General features: G+C 42.6%; 1 protein-coding gene across 1 annotated transcript in view; it reads right to left on the reverse strand.

The window, feature by feature from the left end:
- Positions 1–1416: 1416 nt before the first annotated feature.
- The window catches only part of HEATR6 (HEAT repeat containing 6), a 33269-nt gene continuing 23821 nt past the window's right edge, over positions 1417–10864 (reverse strand). The window contains exons 15-20 of the mRNA XM_003795621.3: positions 8562–8696; positions 7726–7848; positions 6902–7026; positions 5989–6085; positions 4722–4926; positions 1417–2381 (exon numbers count right to left, since the gene is read on the reverse strand). Of these exons, the coding sequence (XP_003795669.1) occupies positions 1810–2381; positions 4722–4926; positions 5989–6085; positions 6902–7026; positions 7726–7848; positions 8562–8696 (1257 nt within the window). The 3' untranslated portion in view covers positions 1417–1809. The remainder of the gene's footprint in view (positions 2382–4721; positions 4927–5988; positions 6086–6901; positions 7027–7725; positions 7849–8561; positions 8697–10864) is intronic.

Genomic DNA, 10864 nt, shown 5'->3' on the forward strand with positions numbered 1-10864 from the left:
CATTGCTACTGCTTTGAAAATGACATGAAGCTGCTACTGAGAATGTATTCAAGGGAAGGGAGTTCCAAGATTCATCAAAGGGCCAGGACAGGTTTGACTTAGTCCGCGAGGCCCTCTGTGACAATTCACGTTCAGAATCATCTCCAAGGAGAAGCAAGTTCAGAGAATGTTCAATATGGGTATTTGGCACTGTGTTTACCGTCTTAATTCTTTGGTACTCTACCAGAGGAAAAGTGAGCCTTTAGTTAACCTGAGTGCTCTGTTCCCCAATCACTGCCTCCAGGTAGTTTCTGAGCAACCAACAACTTACTAGAGGAGGGAAGACAACAGCCTCCAGGGAGAAAAACTGAAGACAGATGCCCTTAAATGTGTATTTTAGGCTAAATATCAATATTTAGTATCACCAAAACCCACTCTCTGTATGTTATTTATCCTACATCAAATTTAAGTATGAAGAATTTTAACTGGTTCTGGTATATAGTTTATGCCTAAATTTCTAATTCTTTTTTCTTTAGATAGCCTTACTGTCACCCTGGGTAGAGTACCATGGTGTCTACAGGTGCACACCATGAACCACAACGCCTGGCTAGTTTTTTTTTTTTTTTTTGCAGAGATAGTCTCATTTTATCATCCTCAGTAGAGTGCTGTGGCATTACATAGCTCATCGTAACCTCTAACTCTTGGACTTAGGCGATTCTCTTGCCTCAGCCTCCCAAGCAGCTGGGACTACAGGCACCCACCACAAGGCTCAGCTATTTCTTCATTGCAGTTTGGCTGGGCCACTCACTGAGCCACAGGTACCTCTCTCTTTTATTTTTAGTAGAGATGGGTCCCACTGTTGCTCAGGCTGGTCTCGAACTCCTGAGCTCAAACAATCCATCCCTCTCTACCTCCAAGAGGGCTAGGGTTACAGGTGAGAGCCACTGTGCCTGGCTCTCCTGAATCAATTCTAGTAAATTGATGGTGGCTGGGAGAAATGCAAAATTTAAATATTCAGTAGAAATTACTTTCACAATGGTTTGGGCACTATGAAAAGTAACTTAGAAACTCTTCTCTGTAACCAACTAAATTCCATAATCCTTTTTTGAAGGTGCAAATTAGAAGGTAAGAAATCAGCCATAAATTTAGCATATTGGCCCACACTCTACTGAAGGGTATTAGGTAATTTAGGCCTGAGTTGATGTATGGCCTAGGCTAGAGGCCTCTGTTTGCTGGGAATTAAAGCTGGTTACCAGATGGTAGGGAGGTGTGAAAAGGCCTCCAGGGCTGGCACTCAGGGAGCTCAGAGCAGCAGCTACTTAGCAACTATGAGGACCTGTGTCAGTATTTTAACTGTGCAGCTGCACCACTGCAAACTGGCTGAACATCAGTGCAGCTTGTGGATTTCTATAAATACAACTTGATAGGGACAGGAGATTATGGACACAAGATTTTTTCATTTGTTTATTGTAAAAGAAAAACAATTCCTGGAAACCCAATATACAACATTCTCTTTCCTAAACCCTTTTACCTTTTCCTCCTGAGACTAAGAGTGTCTTCACAATCGCCCAGTCTGTCTGGTTCACACTACAGCCCACCTCCTTGGCTCCCAGTTGCACAGGTCAGAGGTAACAACAGTGCTGACAATGGCCAGTGCAGTGGGACCTCTCTCCACAGGGCTGAGCCCATCAAGGATATTTAAATAGCTGATAATTCATTATAAATAAATAGTGAATGGATTGTTTTTGCCCCTATAATTAAAAACTTCGTGTCTTATGCTCAAGTTTGGTCTTCCTATTACTGTAACATCTGGAAAGTATGATGGAATCTTCATCGATTTTTTAACTCTAGGAGCGCCACTTGTGATTCAGATGAGTCAAAATAAATGGTCAGGGTTTCCTGTAAAAAGCCCACGATGGCCCTTTTGGATGTGTCTCCAGCCACGGCCTGGACACTGCTTATGTGTTTCAGGGCCACTTTGACCATGTGGTCTCTTTCCTGTGGGCTGTGGGGTCCTCTGGTGTCATCTCCCTGTGTTCCTGATTTTAAGAACTGTAGGATATAGGACTGGACCATATTTCTATTCAGTTCAAGTCTTCGTCTGATACCAGGCAGGTCTGAGGCACTGGCCAAACTCAAAAGGTGAATCAGTGCCTGGCAGATCTGGGTCCGTAGGCTGGCACAGTACTTGAATTCCAGAAAGTCTGTGGTATCTTCACTCTTCTGTAAGGCAGTGACCAAGGCGTTCCAGATCTGAACATACTGGTCAACAGACCCATACTGCTCTCTCTTGCCTGGGATGGAAAGGGCAGCAGCGGACCTGATGCGCACCTTGAAGTTCTTGCATGATGTGACAACTGATGTCAGGGCATTGTAGGCCTGGGAGGTCCAGGGGGAAGTTCCTAGAAAGAATCCAGTTACAGGTATTAAAACAAAGGCGTAGAATTAACTGGGGTGTAAGGGACAAGGGTGGAAAGACGCACATACACTTGGTGCCCAAGACCAGTGTGTTCATTTTATCTTCTGAAAGATCAGGTCAGTGAGGGAATAGGTATGGGATCCTAGGTAGGTGGCTGAGAACCAACCTCCAACCTGTCTTCTTTCCCTGGACCAGTCAGCCACATGCTAGGGCCTCTGCTATTGACATGGGAACTTTGGTGGGTCCTTCTCTGGGAGGATTCTGTTCTATGGGGTTAAGGTTTGCTGGTAGGAGCATGAACTGGAATTGCAGCTCCATCTGTCCTTGCAGTTGGGCATCTTTGATCAGTGTACAACCTGCCCGGCTGCATATGACAGCTCTGTGCATGCCAGCACAGAGAGTGTTTCCTCACTCGGGGCATCTGGATAGACACTGCTCTGGCCATATCAAGTCATGTATTTTATTGCAAAGAAAAAGAAAACTTCTAATTTCAAGAATAAGATTCCCTGTCTTTTCTCCACTTTCATAGGCCCAAAGAAATCAGCTTCCTTTCCTCACCAGAGCTATTGCTACCCAGTTTTGGGGTGTCCTTATTCCTCAAGATACAGCTTCTCTAACTCTCCCAGCCCCTCCCAACTTCTTTGTTGCCTCTGAGGACAGGTGAGCAGGCCCTTTCCATTTGGTGGATGCTAGTGCCACGTCCATTGGGCCCCCACCACTATCCTTTGTCACTTCCCCGGCTCCCTTTCCTTTTGTGGCTTCTGACAGCTCTGCCTCTCCATTATTTTTAGTTCTCAAACTTCCTGCCTCTCTGTAGCTCCCTCTTCCCTCCAGGTCATGAAGTTCCTTCTCTTCAGATCAGCGTCTCTTTCTCCAGTAGCCTGAGGGCAAGCATCCGACAGACAGGCAGGTAGGAACCAACCACCGAGGAGTCCTGGTTTTGAGGGTTCTTGGCTCTTCACAAGGCAGACGCCAACATTAATGAGCTTCAACCCCAAAGGTCACCCTCAAGTTATTCCTCAGTGGAAAAATCCACGAGCCTACTTCTCCACCAGCTCCCAGCTGACTGGTCTGCCTGGATGCTCTGGGCAATAAACAGGGGCAGAGCCAGATCCCTCTACCTTGCTGCGTGCTCTGCGGCTCTTCATTTTCCTCCTTCCCAGGAACACACCCTTAGGTTTAAATGTTGTCAGAGAGAGAGATGTGTAAAGCAAATGCTGGCATTCGAAGGCTCTGAGCCACACATCTAAGCAGTTACTAGACTTGAATGAGAGATCTGGGTGCGTGGCATGCCATTAATAGAGAGATGCCCTTCTTATAATGACTATTTCTTTACCAAAAGCTCATGGAATTTCCAATTGTCCCTTTTTTTTCCATTCCAATTTTTCCCTTTATTTTTTCTTGACTGTTAAAACAATATATGCTTATTGTAGAATATTTAGATCAGTGGTTCTCAACCTTTTTAATGCCTCCGAATGCCGTGACCTTTTTTAAAAACAGTTCCTCATGTTGTGGTGGGCCCCAACCATAAAATTATTTTCGTTGCCACCTCATAACTGTAATTTTGCTACTATTATGAATCGTAATGTAAATATCTGATAGACAGGATGTATTTTCATTGTTACAAAGGGGTCGTGACTCACAAGTTGAGAATCATTGATTTAGATAATGAAAGCAGAAAAAATCCTACTCATCATTTTATCCAGGGGCAACCACTGTTAATAATTAGGCCAGTTTCCTTTCAGCTTTTTACCCATCTATTGAGATAGTGCTGTAGTGTTCTGCTTTAGCTTGCTTAACATCAGAAGTATTTTCCAAGATTATTAAAGACTCTTTGTAAATAAAATATCTTATTATGTAATGAGATGTTATGAGAAATCAAAATAATTGATTTTTATCATTTCCCTAAACTTGGGTTTTTAGTATGTCCTCATAGTTTTCTAATACTATGCTAGGTAACATTGTGACAAACATCATCATTTTTTTTTTTTTTGAGACAAAGTCTCACTTTGTCCCCCCGGTAGAGTGCCAAGGCAACAACAGCTCACAGCAACATCAAACTCTGGGCTCAAGCGATTCTCTTGCCTCAGCCTCCCAAGTAGCTGGGACCATAGGCGCCCACCACAACACCCAGCTATTTTTAGAGATGAGGTCTTGCTCTGGCTCAGGCTGGTCTTGAACCTGTGAACTCAGGCAATCCACTCACCTTGGCCTCCCAGAGTAATTGGGAGAGTACAAGAATTATAGGTATGAGCCACTGCACTGGGCCTTGACAAACACTGTCCAAAGAGGTTCTCCGTCAGAAAGAAAAGGGAAACCTTACCTAAAGGAAGGGCAGGATTTTTAAATACATTTCCCATTGCATAACAAGCATTCCATCGGACTTTCATTGCAGCCTCAGTAAGAATAGTAGAAATTAGGGCCTGGATAGACTCTTCAATGATTTCAGCGAATCTGGGTTTTTCTATGTGAGAGGGTTGCAGAAAGTGAAGCAAATTTCCAAGGGCCCGGACTGCATTGCTTTTTATCTAGAATAAAACACAAAAGCCTTAGAAATCTGTTTTGCCAAAGAAATGTTTCAAAAAATATGAATTCAGTTATAAAAACCCAGGAAGTTCTAGACTTATTGAACTTCTTGCAGAGTCCTTGGAACTCTGCAAGGTCTTGTCTGGTTATCCTTCTGAGCCATCGGAAAGGTAAAGCTCTACAAAGCTCCTCTCCCAGATTTTTCTTTAGTGCTAGTCTAGACCTCAGAGAAGTTCATCTTCCTTGTTTTACAGAGATGACTACAAGGCCCTAGACTGGTTTGTAGCAAGAATAGGAGGTGAAGCTAGGTTCCAAAATTCTAATTCAATACTTTTCAGCTAGACCAGAGTGCAGCACACTAGAATCATCTGGGAAGTTTTCTGTTTTTTTACTTTAAAATCAATCAATTCCCAGGTCCTAAGTTCAAAATTTCTAATTAAATTAATCTGAGGCAGGGCTTCCCAGGAGACTACCAGATTTCAGAACCACTATACTAAGTTAAACACTTGGTATGGTTCCAGTACTGCGCTAGATGCTTTAACCTAAGGCATCTCAGGATTCTGTGAAGTATTTGTAACAACTTCCTGTTACAGGCAAAGGAACTGACCTGCAGAGAAGTTAAATAATACACCAAAGTCACCCAGCTACTAAAGGGCAAAACAGGGCTTAAATCCATGTTTGCCTGAACTAAAGCCCAGGCCTATGCTTTTTAATATTCTTAGTGTAACAGGAAATATTCAAAGCAGAGGGGTTACTTATCTTCCTGATTTATCAGTTCTACTTAAAGAGATCTATATGTATTTTGAGAAGCAGGTTAGTATTAGAACACAGCTGACTATATTATGTAGTATTACAATGGGCACTGATATTTTTTCATGAGATATGAGACAGTAAAGAAACTGCACAAGTGTGGAGTGGGCATGTTACACCCTGAGCATGCCCTCAATATCCTATAAACGGGTTCGTCTGGTTAGATAGTTTGACATACTAAGTTACCAGATATGCTGCAACTACAACCCCCGGATTATGAAAATGAGCAATAGTCGGTTTTGCTGGGAGTCTACCTTGTCTTTATCCTTCGATGCCTCTATAGCTGATCGCAACATTTTCAAGAGCAGGAGACCAGAGAACTCTTCCTGGAAACTTGGGTCTGGTGTTTCCCTGTTTCACCAAAAGCAAGTAAAAACATGTTAAAAGGTATAACACATTTAAAAATGTATATACAAATAAAAATACGTTAACTTAGTTACAAACTCTAGGAAAACAGTTTAACAAATCTGTTCAGAGACATCCAAAAGAACTTAGAGTGTACATCTTTTGATCCAACAGTCCCACAGCCCCATACCTAGGAATATATCCAAAATGGAATATCTAATCTCAAAAGGTAGATTTCATGCATGAAAGTATTTACTGAATATAAAAGCCTAAAGCTAAAACAAATGTTCAGTAATAGAGAAATGGTTAAATAATCACCACACAGGGATGGCTTTGTGATAATAAATAAGGATTTATAAAAACACAGTCACAGAAGAGAATGCTTATAAATTTTACTTGTATGTGTTATTTACATGAAGACACTTGTTCACAAATAGTAAGTTTTCTCTGGTGTCAGATTAGGAAAAGGCTTTATCCTGAATACCTCTTTGTACTGTTTTGATTTTTTTAACCTGTGAATATATAACTTAAAAAAAAAAAGACTATACTTATAAAGTAGGGTAATCATTACTAAGGTTCTGTTTTTATCTTTTCTATAATGTGGCTATAGTACTTAAAATAGTAAAAGTGTTTTTAATACATATGTGTATTAATGTATTCCTTATATTAAGAAAAGCTTATTAATTTTGTGAACTTAAAGGGGAATATAAAGCAAACAAAGCAAGGAAATTACTAACAATTCTTTTATAGTAGAAATCAAAGATGTCCTCTTGGGACCTCAGCCTCAGGAGTCACCCAGGGAAAACAAGAGGAGCCACCTACATGTTGGCAATCAGAGTGTCTGTGAGGTTGCCCAGGGACCAGGCTGCTTTCGCTCGCACATTCAGAGACTTGTCTTGAAGTGACATCAGTATTGCATTTGCTGTGTCTGCAACAAATATGACATCCTATAAAACAAAACATTGCCGTTACTTTAGGAAGTCATACTGCTATCTTGCAAATTTTTAATTTATTTTCAAGTAAAGCTGTAAGCTTTTACAGCAAATTTCTATTTGGAAATAAAAATTCATGAACTCAGTGAATGAGTAGTAGTATGAGTAGAATGAGTAGTAGTAGAATGAACTCAATTTACTGTTCATGTATTTTACAATTTGGACATTCAACAGAAACCTAGGGGAAGCTCTCCCATGATTTTGGTATTTGCCATGGACACCTAATAAGCCTAAAGAGTTTTGCTCTTGTAAACACTGTGTTAATATAACCCGGCCAGGGAAGTTACTGATGAAGTCTGTGCCTGGGTTGATTCCACCTGGGGAAACCACGTTCTGACAATGAAATGCATTTCCCAAACATCCTACTCACTACACACCTCAAAGTAAAATACATGTCACAAGGAAGTGTGAAAGAGAACTTATTTACCATCCCATGGTTAATGTCCCATATTTCATTTTGTTCAATCATTCATTAATTTAAGCATCTACTTACTGGGCACCTAGATGCCCAGGCAGTTTGCCAAATAATTAAAAATAGAGGAAGCCAGATGACGAAGCAATTACTGTCCAGTGTGAGGAGCTCTAAATCCACAAAACACGTGGTGCCCCGGGTAATAAGAGAGGCACGGAGGAGCTAAATAGGCTCCCTCTGACCTGTCTGAGGCAGGGGAACAGCACGTAGACACCGAGAGCCCGCGAGGTTGCAGCTTTTACTGAGCAGTTCTTGCTGTCGTTCAGCCCGAGTAGCATCGTGATGCAAAGGATCTGCCTGTCATTCTGCAACGGGAAGGTTGACAAAGGAAAAGTGAGAATCAAATAACTGTGGTCAAAAGCTTCCCCAAGTGACTGTGGAATATCTGTGCTTGAGCTGAACACCCCTGTGACCTTGAGGCTACCCTGGTAAAGAGCAGGTTCACTTCAGATTCAGTTATGACCCAAGCACCACTCCGTACAAAGCAAACACAATATCTCATCACGTCTGATCCCTACAACTATGAGAATTAGGCCACGTTTATTCTTCTACTTCATTAAAGCTGCCTTTTTTATTATAGAAGCTAATCTACATAAATAACAAGAACAGATAAAAATGCCACCGAGGACTAAAGAAAAGGAGCCATTTCACACCGCCATGGTCTGCGTGTTTACCTTTCCCTAAAATTTACAGGTTGAAAGCTTCAGCCTCAAGGTGATGGGATAGGAAATGGGGCCTTTGGAAGGTGACTAGGCTGTGTGGGAAGAGCCCTCTTGAAGCCTCTGCTACTCTCACTTCTACCACCTACATCCTCACAGAGGGAAACTGCCTCCCTGATACACTAAGGCTCTAAGTTTTCCCACTTACTGTTCCCCACCCCTCTTATCCCAAACTCAAGTAAAACAGGCACCTTTTCCTCAGAGATGATGCTGAATACTGTTACAAAATGAAAAGGAATCAAGTTCAAGCTTGGATGTTTGAGGCATCATGTAAAGATGAGAAAACACCCTCACATTACCGGTAGATTGCTGAAAGCCTCTGGCAAGATGGAAGACAGGGCGTCACAAGCGCTTGCCTGCAGAGTCGGGTGCTCTGAATTCTGCAGGGCTCTGGGTAAAGGACCGTTCAGCAGCATCGTCCAGAACATGACCACCTGGAATAGAGGCATAGTAAAAGCTGCAGATCAAGGTAGTGGAATCAATTCAAAGCTAAGCCTAGTAGAAATAGCCCTCCTTAAAGCAGCAGCTTTTCATAAATGCTTTCATTGGTTCCTCTTCCACAGTAATGAAAAGAACTTTAGCAACTACAGTAGGTGATCCTTCCATTTTATTGATCAAGAGACTAGATAATAATGCCAAGCAGCAGTAGTGATATAATGAATAGGAGGAAAATGAAGATGACAGCAATACAATAGTAGTGGCAGCTAATGTTTTCCAGACAGCAATGCCAGGCGTCGTTGCAAGTATTTCACATTTAGCAACTCATTTTAATCCTCAGCACAACGAAATGAAGTCTCAACCATTATCCCCATTTTTACACAAGGAAACGTGGCAGCAGGGGTCAACTAGAATTCAGATCAAGTGATAACAGCGAGGTCTTTTTCAACCTGATCCCATGTGGGCATAGGAATAAGGATCCCAGAGTATCCCAGAGTCCAAAAATCACAGGATCCAGAGGCAGAGCTGGGAGTGAGTCCTTCAGCTACTGCTTCCCCTGCTGAGGCCTGCATGAGTCACTTAACTACGCTAGACTTTGGCTCCTCTTCAATGAAACACTGTGAAGATACCTACCTGCAGAGTCTGTGTGATAATAAAATGTAACACCGTGTGTAAAGTTCCCAGCACAGGGCCTGGTACCTAGTGGACACTCTTCAATTGGGCAGTAGGCTCTGTTTTAAGCACTTTGAAGACTTATCTGACTTCAAAGCCTGTAATGTAGGCATCTGAACAGTTTCTTTCCATGCTTTATGAAAACCCTGGAATTTCATATTCATTTGCAAATCTGTCTGTGATTTTGGTATGTCTAGTTTCTGTCCTGTGGACTTAGTTCTGGGTTTTATGGTGCATTTCATGTACCTGTTCTGTCCTCCCCCAACCTCAGCTCCTGGAAACCCAGTCTGGGCCCTCCACATCCTAATCTAGAAGAATGTAGACAGAGAAAGTGGCAGCCAGTCTCTAAGAAGGACCACAATTATGCTCTCCTACTAGTGACACCCCGTGCGGCTCTCTCCACACCAAATAGGCTGACCTGTGCAACCAACAGGACATTGTACGAATGATGGCATGAGTGTTCTGAAGCTAGGTCACAGAAAACACCACACTTCTGTCTTGCTCTCCCTTGGGTCACTTGCGTGAGAAAGGCTGGCTGTCATATTGAGAGGACACTCAAGCAGCCCTCTGGGGACATCCTCACAAGAAGGAACTGAGTGAGGCCTTTGCCAAGAGCCAACATAACTTGCTGAGTATATGGGTGAGCCACCCTTGAAGATCCTCCAGCCCCTGTCAAGTCTTCAGGTGACTGCAACCCTGAGCGGCACCTTGAATTCAACCTCATGGGAGACCTGAGCCAAACCATCCAGACAAGTCACTTCTAATTCTTGACCCACAGAAACTATGTAAGATAATATATGTATATTGCTTTAGGTTGCTAAGTGTTTAGGGTTAACTTATTATTCATCAGTAGATAAGTAACACAGAAAGTATGTCTTTTTTACAGATGAAACAATATGAGTATGAATAGTTAAGAGGCTTGCCCTAAGTCACTTGTCTAGCAAAGATAGAAATTTGGATTCACACCTGCTTCTGATAGCAAAGCTCAATTCATCTCCCAATAATTGGATTAGGGTAAGAATTTTCTTTTTTCTTTTTTTCTGAGACAGAGTCTCAAGCTGTGGCCCTGGGTAGAGTGCCCTGGTGTCACAGCCCACAGCAACCTCAAAACTCAAGCTATTCTCTTGCCTCAACCTCCCAAGCAGCTGGGACCACAGGCACCCACCACAACACCAAGCTATTTTTTTGTTGCAGTTGTCACTGTTGTTTGGCTGGCCGGAGCTGGCCTCGGTGTATGTGGCTGGCACCCTACCGACTGAGCCACAGGCGCCACCTAGGGTTAGAATTGTCAATTCACTACAAGGATGATGAAAATTGTGACGGGAAAATAGGCAGAATGAAGAGGGCAGAGGGAGAAAACATCACCATCACTGGGTTGCTTTTGCTTCTGGCACTAAGTAGGAGCCTTTTTCAGTGAGGTCACATGACTTTCATCCAAACAACTGGCAGTGTGGGGGTAACAGAAATCACCTGAGATCATTAACAGAATCGT

Source organism: Otolemur garnettii, unplaced genomic scaffold (genome assembly GCF_000181295.1).
Source record: "Otolemur garnettii isolate 467f Iridium unplaced genomic scaffold, OtoGar3 scaffold00094, whole genome shotgun sequence".
NCBI classification, from domain to species: domain Eukaryota; kingdom Metazoa; phylum Chordata; class Mammalia; order Primates; family Galagidae; genus Otolemur; species Otolemur garnettii.